This window comes from Strongylocentrotus purpuratus, unplaced genomic scaffold (assembly GCF_000002235.5).
Source record: "Strongylocentrotus purpuratus isolate Spur 01 unplaced genomic scaffold, Spur_5.0 spur5_scaffold_8, whole genome shotgun sequence".
Taxonomy (NCBI): Eukaryota; Metazoa; Echinodermata; class Echinoidea; order Camarodonta; family Strongylocentrotidae; genus Strongylocentrotus; species Strongylocentrotus purpuratus.
In genome coordinates, this window is record NW_022145614.1 from 3,128,668 (window position 1) to 3,150,329 (window position 21,662).

The following is a 21,662-nucleotide window of genomic DNA, read 5'->3' on the forward strand; positions in this document are numbered from 1 at the left end:
CTTGGTTATCATCTTTTTTTCTTTCTCCCTATACCATTGGATGGAAATTTGATCAAGATAGCACATGTAAAATAGAAAAGATTAAAGTTCCTTTAGGTTATCTTGTTTTTCTGGAAGATGATGTTTTTTTAAAATAACGAGGCACAATATTTCCAACCCTTGCACAAAGAACAAAATTTTGTCTTTACTTGATACTAATAGGGAACAGAAAGGTATTATGTCATAAATAGATCTCGACATTGTCTCCCGGCATTGTCTATGGAAAAAGTAAGATTAATATGAATGTAATAACTCACATGGAAATAAAAGCCCAGCTTAGGGGTAATGATTTCAAATCATGAAAGGGACTCTGTAAGTGGTACGTGTGGAACACAGTTCGGTGCCTGTGGACTAAAAATATGGGTCGTGGCGTGGACCACAGAACTCTAAAATACATATTTTAGAGTTCTGTGGCGTGGAACCATCGTCGAACCTTTCTGTCGAAGAGGGCAGTATTAAAAAAGCATTGCGCACAAAGAAAAACTCCGAAGAAAGAAAATTGAGCTCAATTTAGACGGTATTTTCTGTCTTTGGATGTCGTTTTGGTGAATTCTAGCCATGTCTCTAGCATTCATGCCTCCCCGGCAGAGGGGAAAGTCGGTTCCCGATCAAGCAACAATCCAAAAGGTACGTAAATTTTGTAGTATGTGCAAAATTGTGTGATATGTAGTCCCATCTGATGCTTTTTGTGTTAGTGTATGTTCTCATAGGGAAAGTTCCGAATATAATTGTGTTGCGTGTGCGTGTTGCAGGAAATCCCATTTGCAGCTCCTTGGAAGCTGCGTATGTTATAACGTTGAGCACATGACAGCCAGCGAAAGCCAATCAGAAGGGCCCTTGCATGCCAGTGTAGGCGAGTTGGCTCAGTCGGTAAAGTCGAGGTGAGACCGGTTGAACGAAAAGCGCATGCGCGGGATGAGAGCTAAAGTTCTACGACGACTACGTGCGCAATGTGGACCAAGTTTTGTGTGGCTAATTTTTTTGGGCCGAGTTGATTACCAGAAGTACTGAAACTATCGCTGATCTGTGATGAGAGGTCACGCCGTTGGTTCTGCCGGAAACATAAAATACACAAGGTGAATGGGAAAATGCCTGATTAGCATTGCCAAATTGGTGCTGACTTACAAAAATACTGATTAGGTTTGTGTAGAGTAAAGGAGCCCGTAATCGGCCAGCTCCCGTTTTCAGCCGATTGGTTGGATGCAAGGTAGAATCACTCTAAAATACATCGCATAATAGCATAACACATATCCCACTCATACCATACCATGCCAGTGTCACTGAAGAACCACATTTGCAATGAAAAATATATCCTAAAATATCACATTTTAGCGATGTAATCGGCGGTCCCGCTACCCGAATCTGAAAAATCGAGTATCTTACGCGTGTATGTAAGAAATATGGGTACCATAAAATCAGCTTTATTTCAAGTATTTTCAGATTTAGAGCCCGATTTTGTGTTAGTCGCAAGCTCAAAAGTATCTCATCGCATGTATTAAATCAATGCAGCCGGACCCTGCCACGCACACACGATATGTCTGTCTAATTCAGATTCAAACTTCCGATCACCGCTGTGCCTGTCTTCGGCCAGGCGAGCACCAGGGAGCTCCGGCGTGGGATACCTGCTCCGCCCGCTTGTGCTGTACATCAGCGCGGAAACGCACGGCGCGCGCGAGCGCTTCCTATTGACTTTGTACATGCGGCCGTAAACTGAAACGCTCGGCCGATAACTGGCTCCAAAACAGTGAAAATTGAAATGAATATTGTCATGGCAATTTGTGATTTTTTTCTGGGATTCTTTTTTTGTTTAAATAATAATAATATTTGCTTCATGATTTGAACAAAAAATGATAATAAATAGGAAGTAAAGGGTCCTAAAAAAAGGATTTTGTCTTAAGTGGCCGAAAACGGGCTCCTTTACTCTACAGGTACTCAGCTGAGTTGAGCTGAGTTTCCTGTGTATGCCTTTATACACTAATACTTGTTCAAGAATCAAGTTGGCAAGGCGAAAACATTTTTGATTACAAAGCATGCATTTGCATTTGTGGCAGAACCAACATCGCGAAACTCTCGTCAGAGGTGAGCGTTTTAGAGAAACAATAATGTAGAAGTATCTACATTGAAAAGCCACCCCTCACTATTTAATTTTTTTTTTAATCTCTCAAAGAAATATGGAACGTTAATCTACATATTTTCGACCTAATTGCAATACCAAGTTGCATTTGGTTATACTCCGTGGTTTGAAATGATCAAATGCACAAGGGGACCATGCCATGTGATTCTGTCACCTGAATCTCAACCTAGGTACTTCTGCTTGTGCCTGTGTCCAAACTAAATATTAACTCATTCATGAATTTGATTTCAGATGTTGGACGAAAATAATCAGCTTATCCAAACAATCTGTGAATACCAGAATAAAGGAAGGGCATCCGAAGCTACTCAGTAAGTTCAATTATTTCTATCTCTTATGTAATCTTGAATATATATGTTTGTAATCCACAATTGTAATAATACCTGATGTCTTATTTGAATGACATAGAACTTAGACACACTGAATGAATATTATCCAGTTAAATATTTGATCAAGATTGGTATCATCTGTAGTAAAAGATACACTGTGCTCTGTGGTACAAACTTATGTGTATCGTAAGGAACAATAAATAAGATTTATTGTCTATTTCATTCCTGTTACTTTTCTGTAGTACTAGCATCAGATTACAATATCATTTGACACTGATGTTACGAAAACCAATAATGAAGGTACACCTCAATATGCTAATTCAGCTTTTATATTGAGGGTTTTAATTCATAATATATCCTTATTTATCAGATAATTCAATAAATCTGTTGCCCTTTTTTCAAGTCCTAGTAATTACAAGTTTGATGATTTATTCTGTTTGTTGAAAACTAATGAGTTTTAACATCGGTACTTTCTTTATGTTTAGGTATCAGCAGGTTCTTCATCGCAACCTTGTGTACCTTGCTACAATCGCTGACTCAAACCAAGGAATGCAGCAACTTCTTCCTGTAAGAATAATATAAAAGCAATTATTATTTCCCAAGGATCCTAAACTAAATTATCTTGTATATAAGTAAGAAATTGAAGTGCTTGAATTGTATACAAACTGCTATTTTAGTGACCATATGCACTAGGCCTACATTGTAAGGGAGTTTATAAGTGATGATGACAGCTAAAATTTTGATGAAGAAAAATGTTCAATTGGTTATACATTAGACTTTTTTCTTCAATATGTGTTGATTGGTAAATAAACTATTTGTTGAATTTCTCTGACATTGGTTAAGGAAATGTGCATGACATCTGGTATTACTAGGTATGTATGCATGTGTACAAGTCTTGTCTTTTATAAACTCATAATCAACCTTTCTATGGTATTTTCAGTGTGAATACTATCATGTAATTATGAGGTATCCTCTTCCTTTCCTTTGTTTTTCATTTTTTTTTTTTTTTTTTTTTTTTCTTCTTCTCTTCCTTTCTTTTTCTCTTCTCTTCCACCTAACCATTTTTTTCCTTCATTTGTACCTGGTGTAGGCTCCAAATCAAGGCAATGTACCACCAAACCAGCAGTACCCAAATTCCATGCCAGGAGGAAGGGAAGGTAGTAACACAAACATGCCCCCTGGTCCAGGAGGACTGATGGGAATGAATGGTGGACCTGCTACTGGACCAGGGGGTAATAATAGTAGTGGTGGTGGTAGCACAGGTAGCAGTGGTGGTACTGGTGGAGGAGGGCCCCCTAGTAGCGGTGGACCTACACCCCCAGCAGGACGTACCCCTGTGAGTAGCCAGTCACCTGCTCCCAGCAGTGCACCTCAGCAAGGTGCTACCCTGATGCAGACACCACCCCCTCAGCAGATGGCTAATGGACCCATGCAACCTCCACCGGTCACATCAGCTAGTATGAACTCACCACAAATGCAAGGTAATCCTTTAAGTGACTCGGTAACATTGCCTTAGATTCTGAAACAAAATCCTGGATTTAACTCATGCTGCAATCATAGTTATAAGCTTTAGGTCAGTCAGGAACCCCAAGCCTTTACAAGCCAATCGCCTGCCTGATTATCAAGATCTTTATCATTGGAAATGGAATTTTCATTTGTCGTTTTCTTAACGGTTTTTATAACACTACAGTCTATTGGAGAAAATGAGAATGGTAAAACCGGTCATTCAAAGATTTTTACCTTTTTGAGGCACTTCATGATCATTTTGAAGCGTAATTTTGTTAGGGCTTCAATATTGCACCATATCACAGACACTGATAACACGAAGGGCCATGCATCTTAGATTTAACATTGTTAAACAATGCCTTTAACTCAATACTGTCGAGCTTGTTTATGACACCAATTCACCATAGATACTGTCGTGCTTGAACTTTACAAATTTAGAAAAATGTCTATAATTCCAAAGCTTAACGCTGCAATGAATTTTATTACACATCTTCTTTGATGTTGCCAAATTGTAATAAAAGTATTGAATTTCTTTGTATAAAGAGGTATATAGGAATGTAAAAACTAAGAAATCACCTTTTCTTTGACCATGCAACCAGATCAACCCTACTTATTTTAGCATGTGTGTAATATAGCCCTGTTCTTTATCCTCTAGTTACTGTAGGTGTACAGTTTACTCATGTAATTGCTTAAAAACTGCAGGTTGTCATATACAGAGCCAAACATATTTAATTTCACCCCATCTGAGCCATTACCTTAGGATTAGATATAAAATAAAAAGTTATCTATTGGAGGTCAGATTTCTAGGTTACCGTTTTTAGGTCTAAAGTTACATTAGGCTTTATATTGCATTGACTGTATACTAGTATGCATACCCTGTTGAATTGCATCGAAGGAAATTTCCTTTCCATATGATGATTGTATCCCTAGTGCCTAGCTCTCGCAATGATCATGTAGCCACATCGCATCCAGTGAGCGGGAGTAGTAATCCCGCTTCCTCCAGTGAAAACTTCCTCTCTGCCAACAGCAGTGGAAGTACCAGCGGTGAGACTAGCAGTACTGCTGGTGGTGCTGGTAGTGGTGGTAGCAATGTATCTACCACATCCTACAACAGTTCATCATCCGGTGGCTACCACACAGTCAGCAACACAATGACCAGACACCAATCCCAAGGCAGGAGTTGATGTTGTTACTTGGTTTTCTGTATTGTTGCTGCTCAGTAGCCCATTGTGTTTTTCCTTCAATATGGATTCAAAGCTACTAGTAGTTCAAAGTTGTTCCCATTGTTGTGTATTGACTGATGCATACTTTCAATTAATCCCTTGGCGTCCTCCTCTGACCTAAATCTTTTCTTTTAGCTTTTTATTTTGTGTATTGTTTTATTATACTAGATTAATTTAATCCCTGACTACATTTTCTGTGAAGACCATTAATTTTACGTTGCATTCTCTCATTATCACAAGAAGATAATTCATGATTTATCGGTTTACATTGTAGATGTATTTGTAAATATGTAGGCACTACTTTAGAAGGAAAAAAATGGAATATAGAGTATTGGGTAATGTCTTTATGACTTGTATTTATAAGCTTTCTATTTCTTTATATTTGCTTTTGTTTTTATAAGTTATTATTTTTTGTACTATATCTAATTTAAAATTATGTTTAAGATTTTTTCTTATTGCCATTTTATGTGTATTTCTTTCTAAGCTTTAATTTTTAAAAATTATTATTCATTTTGTGTTTCTTAATGTAATTCTTAATGTGGTTTAATATGAAAGTGCAGCTAAGTCATTATTTGCCTTGGACGATCAGAGGCAGCTCTTTGCCCGCTCTTCTTTGTATCTTTTCTGTCTCTATTTTTATTTCATTCAACAACCCACTTGTCTATGTTGCTCTTTCTAAATGTTCCCCACAACTAGATTTTTACCATTTCTATGTAATGTAAGCAGTTGCATTGTGAAATTTAAATGATATCTGAATAATAGTCTATAACATAGAATGCCTATAGATGGTATAGTAACTTATATTTTAATGGGTGGAGGGGGCTTTTATATTTAATTTTGGGGGGAGTTCTTTAAATCATTATTTTGAAAATATGTAAATGTCATTCATTTTTATGATTATGTGATTGTTAATAGTTTGATTTTGGATTTGGCAGATAAATCCGGCTCCCATTGCATGATTGGAAGATGTTTTATTTAATTTAATTATGATTATTATTGTTACACTCAAATAAGCAGAACAAGTCATGCCTCCGCTGAACTACAGAAAATGTCTTCCTGAAACATTTAAAGATTTAGAATATTTGAATAAATTTATTAGTTAATTATGTGTCAGCATACACTAGATTAAATGTGATGGACACCTTACCCAACCCATAAATCACATGCTACAAACTTCTTTTTTTCCTAGCAGAATGATGTAGTCTGAAATTAGTGACATTTATATTTTCACAGGAGGGATGATGCCCCCAGGTCCAACACCACCTCCACATCCCCAGGCTGACAAACCCCCACAGCAGCAACAACAGGCACAACTACAGACACAACAGCAGCAGCAGCAGCAACAACAACAACAACAGCAACAGCAGCAACAAGTACCACAGTCCAACATGGGTCCACCTCAGACAATGGCACCACCATCCTCAAACCAGCAGCAGCAACAGCAGCCACAGTCCAATATGGTACCAGCACAACCACCACAACAACAGCCCATGGGACCACCAAATCAACAACAGCAGCAGCCACATCCTAACCAGCAACCCAACATGGGCTACTCACAACAAGGTGATAACCCACATATCATTTTAGCTCATCCGGCCCGGAGGGCCCGATGAGCTCATGCCATGCCGTGACACCTCAATCAGGAAAAATGAGCTAGGAATAACAAAGTTCTGTTTATTTAAAGTAATGCTTGCATTTCAATAATTTGATCAAACGGGTTCGTTTTTACTGGCTTCTTGCCGTTGCAACGAACAGAATTGACAAGAGACTTCACTCCGCTTCGTTGACGATCAGCCATGCACAAAGAAGACGAAAGACCTGATGCCTGGCTGATCTTCAACGAAATGGAGTTAAGTCTTTTGTCAACTTTGTTTGCTGCTACGGCAGGTAGCCAGTGAAAACGAACTCGTTTGATCAAATTATTGAAATGCAAGCATTACTTTAAACAAACAGAACTTTGTTATTCCTGGCTCATTTTTCCTGATTGACGTGTCATATGAAAGGGCAGAAATTGAACTTTCTGGAAATGTGACTTTCTCCTTGAAATTCAGATACCGCCCGCCAAATTACTTTTTGGTTTCCTCTCTTCAAATTGCTTTTAATCACTCATGCATAAAATATGAATCATACGAGTTGCATCAAATGAAAGAGGAGTATCTAAGCTTTCCAAATATGTGTCATTTATTAATTATGATTGTGATTAAGTTATGATAAAACATTGATAGTTCTCGGTTTCGTTTTTTCTCGGACGCACTGTATACAAAAGATCAAATACTTTTCATTTTTATTGTATTGGTTTTTATATCTGTATGTGTACAGCTGTACAAAAACAGTTAATTTACTTTTCTTACTTCAGTTCACTACCAATTTTAGTGATACTATACTGTATAAAACAAAACTTTATTTTGTATCTGATTTTGCTTTTTTATGAAAATGCCCTATACTATATAACAACAAAATATATGATAGGAGATTCAAAGCTCTCTAAAATGCTTTTTTTCTTGACTGATGTTTTTATTTTACTTTCATGTTCAAGTGTTAAAATAATAATAAGGCTCAAAGTTAGAGCCACTTGGCACCCATCATATACTTCACAGCAATTTATCATATCCCAACTTTACTATGTGGCATTTATGCCTAAAACCACCTATTTACTAATATTATACAAAACATGTAAAAATATTACCGAAAACACCTCCAAAATAATAAGCAAATGTCCTTACATTATTCTTGTATGAAGTGTGAAGTCTTATTAGGAAACAAGAACTCCTGTGAATAATATGATTTGTGATCCGCGTCCATGTCGCGGGTGCCGGGCAACATTTTGCATATATAAATACTCAGTGCAAAGTGGCTGAAGGATTACAGTGTTTTGTGTTCTCTTCCATTTTATGCATGCTTTTTTATTGTTTCGGTTATAAACAGTATTTAATTTGCCACAACATCTAACACACCTGAGTGCAAAATGGCTGAAAGATCACAATATTTAATTTTGTTTTAATTCATCAGTATTATGCATGCATTGTTTTCATTCTCTGTTATCTCCTAATTCTTCAATTTGTTTAAATATTTAACAATTTTCTCACACTAACTCGTTTTTGTCCCTTACAAAATTGTTATTTTGCCATATTTTTCTGTTGACAATTTACTGACTATTTATACCTCTGTCCTTTTCTTATCATAATAAAAGGTGAGTATGTTTACATTTATCTCTTACTAAGTTCGAGTCCTGCTTGGCATAAAACTATATATTTTTCAACCAATTTTCACTGTATCCAATTCCTTTAGTTTGTATTTAATCTTGTACAGCTAAATGAAATTATGTCCCTTCCAGGGCATCAAATTTTTATTTTTTGACCAGTTCAAAAGTGTACCACATAAAATTTACGATATTTGTTGTTGCGAGATGCGCATAAGCGCTACATCATTGACGTTCTGGTTAATTGTGGCATTTTTGTTACAGTGTTTCATACAATTTTGTTCCTCTTTTAAATTACATGTGCAATTACTTGAATTGAGTTGATGTACAGTGATTAGTTTATTGTCAAAGTGTTAAACAAAGGTCTTCTTTATTTCAAACCAAAACCTTGATATTGGAGAGAGGAATGAAATCACTGTCCAAGATCTTAGTAAATCCCAGTTGACCTTAAGAATATAGGTAGTTCCTGATAGATCTTTAAATGTACCTGTTAGAATATTCGGATTGTAACAGAGATCACTAGATATTTCTCAATTTGTTGTTAATATGTGAAAAATAATGTAAATAGCTCTATTATTCCTGTTGTGGCACATAGTTCATTTTGTTAATTCTCAACTGGTAAGGTATTCCATATATTCTTTGATAGTTATTTAGAAATATGCAGTAATCTACAAGGGAAAATATGTGACCCGTAAACAAATTAATTTGTTATTCATTCAGCTCTTTCTATGAAGTACAATCAGAAAATTTCATAAACTTTCATGAACATGTAAACTTTGTTAATTCAAATTAAATCTGTTGTTTCAAAAGGAAACATGGGAGTTCCACCACAACCTAGTATGGGACCTCCACAGTCAGTGGTACCGCCCAACCAGTCTCAACACCCCCAGCAACAAGGCAACATGGGTCCGCCACAACCTTCCAACATGGGACCCCCACCACCACAACAGGGCAACATGGGTCCACCTCCATCCATGGGACCACCAAGCCAGCAGCAACAGACACCACCCCATCAGCAACAAGCGCCACAACATTCTCCCATGCCACCACCACCCCAGCAACAACCTGGTGGACCTCAGGGACCGTCTCCACCACAGTACCCAGGGAACATGCCACCTCAACGCTACCCAACTCATCAGCAGCAGGGTATGATGGCTGGACCACAGGGCCCAGGAGGAGGAGGCCAAGGGGGGCAGATGATGATGGCAGGGGGGCAGCAACCAATGGGAGGCTACAGGCAACCATCACAAGGTAAGTCTGTTTCTCTCTCTATATCCCTTAAGGGATCCGGTAACTTTTTCCCAGATTCTGAAACAAAATCCTGGATTTAGCCCATGCTGCAATGATAATTATAAACCTTTAGGTCAGTCAGGAACTCCATGACTTTTACAAGCCGATCGCCTGTCTGATTATCAAGATATTTATGATTGGACATCTATACCAAATTTTGAGTTTGCCAAACAGTTTTCATAACACTACAGTTTACTGGGGAAAACGAGTATGGTAAAACTGGTCACTCAAAGATTTTTACTTTTTTGAGGCACTTTTTTTTAGGGCTTCAATATTACACTTTATTACAGACACTGGTAGCACGTAGGGCCGTGCATCTCAGATTTAACATTGTTTAACACTTATTGTACAGAATTTCAGATCTATAATGTTGTTTATAGAAGTCTTTGTATACTGCAAAAGGAGATTCTAGGCCTCTGATTGGTCAAAACTGCAGGCTTGAAACTAGCGACTGACTGCTGGGCAGGTATAGTTGTACTTGTGCATATAATGCAAGGGTGCAGTGGTTGCACATAAACTAAACAACAGAGATGTCCACTGAGCCACTTACAATGCTCTTAGACCAGTAAATTTCCTAGACCATACAAAAGGCATATTTTGTTAAGATAATATATCTCTTTTTGAAAATTGACATGGGGGATTCAGAGATGCCAACCAGTACGATTAAATTGTATTTAGTATGATAATAAGAGTGAAATATGATAATACGATATCACCTTTTCAAATATGATTTTTTTTAATTTATTTTTAAATTAAAAAAAAAAAACTTTTTACAACAAAAAAACAAAACCCCATACAAACAGCGGAATCGCATAGAAACATGTACAAGTAAACCAACAAAATTTTAGCTTTACAATTTTCTCATTGAATTTTAATGAAAGAGCAAACATTTTACTTCACCGCTCTTACCAGTAAAATATTTTTCTGAAATGTTACTGGCCCGGAGCCAACGGGCCATTGGTAGTGTTGAGTTTTCGTGAAAATCTGATTTTTTTTTAGGATACTCAGTCTGTTTTTTTTGTGTCAAGAGGTTGACATTTCTGGGGATGCAGTATATAAGAAATTTACAGCTTATTCTTTGGATCATGCTTAAAAATATAGCTCCGAGGGGATCTGAAGACTGCACTATCTATGCCCATCAACTTGGTCTTTGGGCTCAGTATAGTTTCAAAATTACCTTGGGCAATAGTTTTAACTGTGACCCTCAAATCAGTCAATATTTGTATGTTATTTTATAATAGCAGTATCATCAGGGAGCAGTTAGTACACACTAAATAGTTTATGAGTTTTTCTTTGGGTTACATGCATGCAGTTAATAAAAGTACACAGAGGTATATCTCTGGAACGGCATTGGAATTTTGTTGCATGCCACTTCTTTGGAGATTCTTTAAAATTTGCTAATTTTTCTTCTGATTAAGATTTTTTTTTTAAAGATATTGCAGAAAAATACAAAATTATTGCTTATATTTCCAGTTTTTCAAAGTATGCATGACTGTTCTTCCCTTGCAAATTCATATCAAAGAATCAAGGCTTAATCTGAAGAGAATAAATTTAAGCAATTTTCCTCATAATGTGCAACACTTGAAGATCATTTCCTTTTAATATAATTTGACTCAGAAAAATACAATATGTCCTTCTATTAGGAGCAGACAAATGGGAAGATATAGAGTTCATGATATTGATGTTATAATGTAACTTTGACTTGTATGGAAGCGTTTGTTTTATTTGTGTATTGACTTTTTTCTCTCTCTCTTCTGTACATCAGTCCGAGATACGATCTTGTTTTTAAAACTGCATGAATTGTTATTTATATCATTTGTATTGTTTGCCCTAATTGTCTTCCACATTTCTTCTTTGTGAACATTCTTTTCCAAATGCTTCATTTTTGTAATCTTTTATTTATGACAACGTGTTCAAGTCTTCATTTTGTTTTTCAGAAATATCTGTGTATAGTAGATTTGTGATGCATGTAAAAATCTATTTGTTTTCAATCAATGTTAGATACAGTATACTTGGTACTGTTTGATGAGTAGTGTTCTATTTTTCTCTTTATTCTGTTAAGTTTTGTAACCATCTGCATTTATTTTAACTATTTCATATAAACCATGAATTGTCTTTTGATGTTATAGACAAATTGGCAGTGGTTCCATATTTGGGCTTTTAATATGTGCATGGTTATTGACACTTTGTTGCCCCCCCCCCACCCTCCTAAACAAAAACAAAAAATATATATAGGGTAATCGTTATAACACTTGAAGCTTGGTCAAATGATTTGAAGCACTTAAGAATAATATGTACATTGTGAATGTCATGTCTTCACTTCTTTTTTTCAAATTTTGTATTTGCTTTGATATTACAAATAAATAAAATTACCAGGAATCTTTCTAAAATGCTGTATTTGACAGAAAGAGCATGAATCTTAGATCAAAATTGAAGAATACTGGTAATTTATGCTTAGAATGCAATAGTTAACGCGTATAGAAGGTTATAGGTACCAGTACTATGATACCTTATTTCTAGATTACCTATTCTCATTTATATGTTACTTCCTATAGAATTAGTAGTGTTTGTGTGTTTGGAAGCATGCAAAATCACAGCAAGCATCATCAATATTTTGAAGCACATAAAACATCAGAAGGCATACCTATTTCCGATTTCTCCTTTCCTCACCTTATGTACACATTCATAATACATGTATGTCTGTATGTCATTTCTAAGGAATGTCCCCTCCCATTTAAATCCCCTTTTTTGTTGATAGCTCTTATTGGATTTCGTTTTTGAAGTGATATAGATTTCAATAATATTGCAATAAAAAACAAACTTTCATAGCTCTAATGATATTACCAGAGCTAAAGCGCTCTCAGCTCCTATGTATATTTCGCTGCTCCCCTCCAAAATTTCAAATGCAGTTATCTTCCATCTGCTTGCATGGGTTTGCACAAGTTGATTTTCAACAACAACAGCAGCACTTTAAAAATGGTGCAAACACAATGCATGTCACTGTAAGCTGGTCTAGCTGCTTTCCTGCCTTTCTTTAATGTATGAAAGAAGAAGTTTATCATTCTGACAGTTTGCACAGTGCAGGTTTGCCATTAAGTTATTGTTCTACATTTTGGACACCTGATCAATTTCCATGAAATCTTTCTTTGTGTTTTTATATAAATATATGCAGTAAGCCTAAAATGCAACAACGGTGCTACAAAGGTTATTCAAATCATTTTGATATTGCTACTTTTGATTTCTAAAGAAAAGTAATGCAACAACAAAAATGGAATTTGATACCTCTATCTTTAAACAAAATTTGTCAAAGAAAATGTGGCAGACTTGTGCATTGTAAATGAAGGTAGCATCGTTCATTTGCAAATCGATCAACACCTATGGAGGAATATGTATTTTTCAATAAGAGACATAAACCAGTAATCAGTTTTATTTACCGTTTACTATCAAATCATTTTGAGATATCTTTAAAACAATTATTGTTTGGGCATATGTATCTTTGAAGAAAATTCTGGATCTACTTCAAATAAATCTTTAAAAAATAATCTTTTGAAACTATATCAATACTAGCCTTACTAGGAATTATTAAGTACCTGTATTTCTAAACAATATTGAGGGAAAGATTAAACGATTTTTAAGAATATAAAACCCATCATCTTAGCAGAGTGTAATATTTTTTTTCATCAGTAAAACCATAAAAAGAAACAGTGTTTTTCATCTGATGTTAGGGGACGAAAAATATATCTTTTCTAATTTGAACCAAACCAGAACAAATGACACATTCCAACATCTTTGCAAATGAATGTTGCTACCTCTAATGTTTTGATTGCAATAGTTAATTCACCATCAAGAAGACATTTTAATGTTTGTGATCTCCTGCAGGATCGTCAAAAACCAAAGATCGGAAAGGAGATACAAGGAGCACCAGCAGATCATTACAAAGTGACGAAAAATACCTCTTTTTAAATCGTTCTCAAATAAAGAAGGGCTTTCAATGAAATGCCTCGATTGACTACAAATTTGGACAATTCCATGCAAGCTCAATCCCTAGATATATATATGACCAAATCGAAGAAGCAGAAGCAGAACTTTCAAAAGAATCCTTTTATAAATTCTCATGATTTTTTTCGACCATACATCCTAATCCATCTCCGTTTTCCTTTTCCCGTGTTTATTCCATGATCACACCTATAACATGACCGATTTTAACCTTCTCTAGAATCGTTTGCATGGAATTCCCCATATGTAATGTTACCTATACATTAACTGACATTCATGTAGATACATTGTAGTTCTATGTGCCTTTTATGCTTGTTATGCCCATTCTAGCTTTAGTTTACATGTGGGGATTTAGGTAGCAAGTTTTATTTATTTACTTACCGGTACCATCCATGTTTTGTGTTGACTACCTGTACACACCGGTATTGAAGATCAAAGTTAGGTTTGTACGTGTACCTATGTTGCTCTGAGTAGCCATGTAATGAATGGATATTCACTATTGTGAGGTTAAAATGGGTGTCTGCTTTAAGGAAATCAAGCATTTAAATGTCATTTTCAATAGATTTTTATATTTTTAATTTCTTTTTTTATTGACAAGGCTAGATACCAGAAAATTTGGAACTAGGAATGTAATGCTTTTTTCTCTCAGATATTTCGACTTGGCTCATTCATCCTCTTTCATGCTGACACAACAAAGGAGTAGTGCAATACAATAATATGTTAACATTTCCCATCTTTTGTTCATCACTGGTTACTTTGATTGTTCAAACTATTGACAAAATATGAAGTATAATTGTGTAAAGTTTGTATGTTATGCCTTATCCCAGGTTTCTGTGAAGAGCTTTGTGTGCCTGATACGATAGGGAAAGCCGGAAAGGTATACTTTCTGCTTCCGTCAATGCTACTAGAGACCTGCAAGCTTTTAATATGTTGTTTGAATGTGTTTTATCCACAGGTCAGCCGATGTACAACCAGATGCCTAACTACAACCAGCAGCAGTATCCCTCCAATGGACCTCCAGGAGGGTACTCTCAGATGGCACATGGTCAGAGGCAACCCTACCCACAGCAGCAGAACAACATGCCCCCACCCACCAGTCAGTATGGTAACCCACAGCAAGGAGGGTATGGTAGCTACCCTGGACAGGGGGGCCAAGGTCCACCTACACCCCACCAGGCTAGGTATGGGTACAACCAAGGAGGACAACCTGGTCCTCCACCCCCTCAGTCCCAGGCTGGTGCTGGTGGAGCGGGGTACGGAGGATACAATCAAGGCCAGTATCCTGGAGGCTATCAGCAGTAGACGACTTGGTAGAAGTGCATACAGAGTCGGGGGAGGGGGGCTCTAACTCCCCCGTCATCCTTCTTTGGTGTCACACCTATCCAGAGTTTTAAGGTGGATGGAATCACAGACAGCAAAACAAGTTGTGAAAGTGTACTGATGCACATCATGGATGGACAAAGCCACTCATTGGCTCTCTTGGCTGATATTTTTGAAAATGGCATACCTTTAACAGGACACAGAGATAGATGTCGAAGAATCCTTCATTTCTGTTGATTATGTTGTAATGGTGTATTTTCAATGGATGGGGACAGTTCAAGAATGAACTTGGAATGATCCTTGATTTTGAGAATGTCCACTCTAAAGGTACATGTACATGCTGCGTATGATTTCCTTTTGAGAAGACTCATCCATGGATCCTCTGTGCTGCATCTAGAGGATTGGATTAGATTGGAATGGATGGACTAGCAGAGAAGCTAATGAAGGATACACAAGGAACGCATCTGGAAGCTACCATGAATTATTCATTTATGATTAGAGAGGTTTCTTTAGTGAAAGTAAACAAACTATGCGCTCCTGTACCCTGGATGTTTGTTTGATTTAGGAGGAGAAGCTCATAATGAACATTGTTTTCACATGAACACCTTGGCACAACGTTAGACAGTTCCATTGTTGACTCTGCGAGTATTGGTCGTTACACAGAGAAGAAATTAATGATCACCTGGAAATCCAGTTCTTTGCTAAAAAATGAAAGTTGTGATGTTAGAAATTAAATTCTAGGTGTACTTATAAGTGGTGGTGATAGTTTAATTGTTATTTAGAGCGCATTTCTGGCTTTAATTGTGACTTTATTTTAAAGTTGTCTGTGGTTTAAGTAGGTTAAAGAAAACAAAGGTGCTTATTGTCATTTGTGAAATTTTCTCAATGCATTAAATTAATTTGGACAAATTAAACAGGTAAAAATTAAAAATTAAAAAATAAATAAATGAAGTTTGCTTAATCAGAACCTAAAGATCATTACATCAAAAGGACAGGTAATTATATATTTTTAAAGATGATTTTAGTGAAACATTTTAGCTTTAGGACATCATATGAGATATTTTGTATTATGGATCTCTATTCATGTCATATTAGTTTGAAACTGAGGTTGAAACCTGAGGCCCGTCTTATAAAGAGTTGATATTAATTGCAACTATGTACATAATAGATAGGGGGCTTCAAACTTGCGATTGATTGGACGACTTGCGATTGATTGGATCAATAGCAACTCTTTACAAGACGGGGCCCTGATTTGGTGTCAATTACAATAAGTGTAGATAACAAAAATCTGTAAATAAATGTGTACATAATGATGTAAATGGTCATGAACTTGGCAATGCTTACAACGGTGCATGTATATAGTGACTTTGATGGTGAATGCTGTAATTATGACACCTTCAGAGTTCCTCACTTACAAGAAACCTTTGACAGAAACTCTTGTAAAAATATTCTTGTGTATGCTTGTCATGAAAAAGTAATGAAATGTATTGACTGTCTTTTTCTTTATCATTATCATCCAAAGAAAATTTGAATACATGCTTTTGTTTGATTTATACATTCCTCATTGATCATTACTTGTGTGCTTATACGATGTGTTTATTTGTACAGTAATCAGTATTCAATTCTCTGAGGCTCATCTGGTTAAAATACCTTGAGAAGTTGACTTTGTTTGATTTAAAGGAAAGCATTTTAATCCTTGGTAATTTTCACATTATTGTTATATTCTTAGGCTGTATTGAGTTACTTTGTCCCTTTATATTTTGTTGAATACAGAATAGATTATTCTGAAGTCCTCAGAACATGAAAAGGTATCTAAATGTGAAATAAGTTCTTTCATTTTTATTCACCCTTGCTCCTTGTAAAGTAATATATATCAGAGACATCAACTTGGATACACAAATCCTATGATAGCCAACCACTGGTATTATTTAAGGTGTAAAGTTCAAAAGGAGGATGTAATAAAGGAAATATGCCACATGCAAAACTTCAGAATTTTGCTCGTATCTATTGCACAATTGTAAACGGAGGAATGCACATATTACTTTAACTGTTATACTCCAGAGTCCAGACATATATTGCACTTTGATTGAGTGTGTAATTTGTTTGTATGACTATGCTACCTGGAATTTACTCACCTTTTATAATTCACCAGTAATTTTCAGGTGCCAAAATATTGTCTTTGTACATGCCAAAAGAGTCTTGTCTTAAATGTGAAACAAAGTTATATGAATATGTTAATTGATGATATGATTTTGTGAAGTCACATTTCTGATGTCATGTAAGTATAGAAATAAGACTAAATAATTGTATTGTACACTAATCCCTTGAATTTTGTTGTTGTTGAAATATTGGAAAATTCAAGCACATCCTAGTATGTTAAAGAGAAGTCCACCCTGATGTTGAGTTGGTTTTAATAGAAGCAGAAAAAATTAGAGAAACAGGTCAATTAGTGTGATATTATTTATTTCAAACTCTTTTCTATGGTTTTGGCACAGGATCTAGAGACTGTTTTCCTTGATGAGGATCATGTAATAAGAACTTTGATACATATAGAGTTAATAACATGGGAGTTTGAGGTGAGTTTATAGATATTCTTAATCCAGTTTAAGCACTTGGGTGTGGTGTAATTGGTATCAAGTCAATGTTTATGTACCGGTATTGGAAATGGGAAATTGTACTGCTAGGAAAAGAGTAATGTTTGTCGTCACCAATTATGCAAAGGTGTTTTTAACTTTTGAGTTGCGGTAACTTTTGTAAATTAATTGTCACATATTTTGATAAAAAACACACACAATTCTTGAAATGGGTAACAATGTGCCAAACAATTTTAGTAAAGAAGGTATAACAGTTGAGTTATGAGCGTTGAATATGAGGAAGTTTAAGTGGTAGCCCTAACCCACATGATAACAAATGTTGTCCATGAGAGCTGTGTGTTTAAAGAATGTGGTTTATGTTTGCTTGTTCAAACAATCTACCTATATAGTGATAGAGAATTCAGTTCTCTCTACATGACATCAGAACTCAATATCTTCAATATGAAAATAATATGGTATTGAACTAATATATTGCTCATGTATATTTGTTTTTGTAATAGATTTGTATAGCTGTCTCTACAAAACTTCTGTTTATCTCTCTCTCTCTCTCTCTACACTCTTTACCAGTTATACTCTATACTTTTCTGTATTAGTGTTAGTTACCTACAGGCTTGTTATGTTATTTTTGACAATTGTCACTTTAGCTTCTCTATACATGTAATATGGTTGAAATGATAAGAACATATATTTTGCTCTATTGAAACGTTAAATGTTCTTTTTTCAGGCCAAGTTTTGGCAGTAAAGTTCAGAATTTTCCAAATGCTGAAACTGTGTGCAATGACCAAAGAGGTATATCTCCTCTAATTATGTAACAATGTTACTCTCTGTATTACAGCTCAGCAGATTATTTTGTTGTACGCCATGACATTGTTTAATTCTTATACCACATACATTTTTGTTTCTACAGTTCAGGAAGCAGGATTTAGCGCTAGATTTAGAAACAGGAGCAAGATACGGTTAGCATGTTGTAGAAATATTCATGTCTTACAGTCTATTAAAGACAACTTTTTTTTAAAGTGTATATTGTATCACCTTACTTGTATTAAGTATAAAGCAACTCATATCACAAGGATTTATTTTTGTTAAGAAATGGGAATGACTCTTGAAAAAGATTCTACTTAAGTAGATTCCAGAGAAGTGTGAAAAGTTTATGGCCATGTATTTTTCAATTTCATTCTTGTACTACTTTCTTGTAGAAAGCTAATAGAGCACCTCCACAGTTTCAAAACATCTACAAAAGACTCAAGGAATTCTCCTTACTATTATGTAAAAAATGTAGAAAATTTATACTTTCTTGTTTATCCTAAAAAAGATTATGGCCCTCATTGTACTAAAATTTAAAGCTGATGCAGGGCTCATGTTTTTGTCCAAAATCAGGTTCAACAAAGGAAGTGAGTCTTAGTCTGAGTTCTTAGTTTTCTTTTTGTTAAACATGACCTTAGATCTCTGGACTGGTTTAACTAAATTAGTGAAATACAGGTAAAGGATTCTTTTTTTTCTGTCCCTTTTTATTTTGGTAATGTCCAACAACAACAAAATAATCCTAGCCAATTAGAGGGGGGGGGGGGGGGGGGGGGGGGGAAGCAAATTTTTAGATGACTTTATCACTATTCGAGTGTAAGAAGGGTAGATTATGTAGAAATCCGTGACTGATGCCTGTATTGTATGATAAAGCACTGTGTAAATACATGTAATGTGAAAGAACACAATAAAATGCAGAGACTATGAAAATGGGTTTCTTGTCTCATATTTGAGAGAAGTACGAGTCAGATGGATAGAGTAAGCATGGCAAGATAACACATTGGCTTTATGTCCTTTATGTGAAATCATTGTACTACTAGTATGTGATATTTATTTGTACAAAGAAAAGACAACCATTCACTGAATTTTAACATATTTCAGTTCATGTAGTAAAAGAGAAGGTACATATCTTGGATTTGTTCAAAATTTCATATTCAGATGGACATATCTCAGACAATACTCGACATATTCAATTGGTCACAGCTTCGGTACTCTACTTTACCACATGGACTAAACTTTACCATCAAAATGAAAGAAATAATTGGATTTCCATATTCTGGCACATTCTTTATCAGGTTTTTTTTATTACAAAAATGGAGAAAACTCAAGTAGAATATAATTCTTGATATGATTAAAAATTGCCCTCCAGTGCAAATGAACTCCAATACAAAATAACAGCCAGTATGAGTAACATATGGAACTCTGATGCACACAAGGAATTGTTGACTCTTGTCAACCACGCCAACTGATTGTTTAATTCAATAGAAGTCAGGCCACAGTTAGCAATGAGTAACCACAGAGATGTTGCAAAAATGTTCTGTATGCTTTCATTTATGAGTAGACTGTTGGGGCCAGTTGTCCACTGAAAGTTTATTTTCATCCAAATAAGTCCCTTATCACACACTGCTTCAAGAGATAAATCCTGTACCGGTTTTGTGCAACTAATGGTATTAATGTCCTTCAATTGCAAAATAACACCTTGTGTGAATTAACATAATGCCTCGTGTGCACCAGACCTAAGCAATACATGTACATGCATCTCGGATTACACCAGCTTTATATCCGTACAGTCTTCAAGACTTCATGAATCAAATTTGGTGAAATTAAGTATGTGATGATGCAAGTTATTATTCACTTTATATTATAATTCACGTAATATCATGGTTTATAGCGTTATAGGAAACAAAGGCCTATACTTTTATGCTGGTATTATAATGAGAATATATATGTTTTGCTGTATCGTAGGATACTCTTTCAAGCTGACCAGATACACATGTATACGTGCATCATCCTTTTACCCTTAATTCACACTCGCCAAATCTAAGTAATACACTTCATACTCAAACATGCCCTTTTTTTGCAGGGAACAAATAAAAGATCAACAAAGATAAGAAAACCCAACACAGATACATGTAGAACATATTAAAATGTGACAAAAGTAAATATTCTTTCTGACATGTTCATAGATTTAAAGGCAGCTTCACGTTGATCTAATTTGATTTACTGTCCAACTCTTCATAAGTACCTGCTAGGCTCAACACTTTGTAACATGGTTTCCTTCAATAGACTGGTTAACTAACGTACTGTATTCAAATTTTATGCATACTTTTTAAACGAAGGTTTTTCTTGAAAATTGTCAAAGGCTTGCCCAACATAGCAACAAGTTATATATGCAGAATGGATTCCAAGTATTGTAGGTTAATGAATAACTTGTCACTAGGTCCCCAGGAAAGAAGCATCCATAAATTTGAATGTTAGTAAACCGGTTTGTTGACTAAACAACTCTTTGGTAACAATAAATACAAATCGTTAATTGATGTGTACAGGTAAGGAAAATTTGGATATTGTAATTTGCCAAAACCTATTGAACTATGCATTCCCATTCTTTGTCTATTAGATTGTGATATACAATTTGTTAATGTTATCTATGAATAGTAAGAACTCCATGGCATTTAAACAGGTAATAATATAGTGTACTATTTAACTTTATTCAACTTTCGTTAATGGCAAACCAAACCAATTAAAAGTTTACCTACAAGGAAAATCTTCCGAAAAATGTGGCTTGAAACATTTATGCACATATTAAATCCTGCATTTTAGAATAGACATATGCACCAAGCGTGAATGACGACTCTGGTAAATAATTGAAATGTAAACTCAAGCCATGGCAAGCTGCTTTGGGTAACAAGTACAAATGTTGGGATTCATAGATCTTCACAAGACAGTACATGGAATCAAATCAACAAGGTGAAACATACAAGTACTACAATAGACCAGTCCACGGTTAGCACATGTCCCAAATGACCTCAAATATCCACAGATCTTCAAAACATGAAGAGGTCCCACTTTGTACATTTTGAAATAATCGCTCCTACAGCGATGGAGGTGCTACATAACTAGCCTTTGTTTCCCCTTTTCAAAGAAATGTTCCACCTGTGTATCATGGAGTGTACTGAATGTGAATGAATGATGATTACATAACTTTCATGAGCACGTATCCAGTATTTCATCTCC

At 35.5% G+C, this 21,662-nt stretch overlaps 1 protein-coding gene across 2 annotated transcripts; it reads left to right on the top strand.

Annotated features, from left to right (window-relative positions):
• The first annotated feature begins 488 nt into the window (after window positions 1-488).
• Window positions 489-20,774, top strand: LOC763369 (basic salivary proline-rich protein 1). Of its 2 annotated transcripts, XM_030975913.1 has the most exons (8): window positions 489-666; window positions 2,405-2,481; window positions 2,985-3,066; window positions 3,590-3,980; window positions 6,462-6,791; window positions 9,238-9,678; window positions 13,597-13,656; window positions 14,669-20,774. In XM_030975913.1, the coding sequence occupies exons 1-8, from the start codon at window positions 598-600 to the stop codon at window positions 15,013-15,015; spliced, it is 1,797 nt and encodes a 598-aa protein (XP_030831773.1). In that variant the 5' UTR covers window positions 489-597; the 3' UTR covers window positions 15,016-20,774. The 2 variants fall into 2 exon arrangements, with proteins under 2 accessions (XP_030831773.1, XP_001199313.3); XM_001199313.4 differs by lacking the exon at window positions 13,597-13,656.
• Window positions 20,775-21,662: the final 888 nt, after the last annotated feature.

Coding starts and splice junctions, on each gene's coding strand:
- LOC763369 (XM_030975913.1), top strand. CDS start 598: ATGTCTCTAGCATTCATGCCTCCCCGGCAGAGGGGAAAGTCGGTTCCC. Junction 667..2,404: donor ATCAAGCAACAATCCAAAAG/GTACGTAAATTT, acceptor ATTTGATTTCAG/ATGTTGGACGAAAATAATCA. Junction 6,792..9,237: donor CATGGGCTACTCACAACAAG/GTGATAACCCAC, acceptor TTGTTTCAAAAG/GAAACATGGGAGTTCCACCA.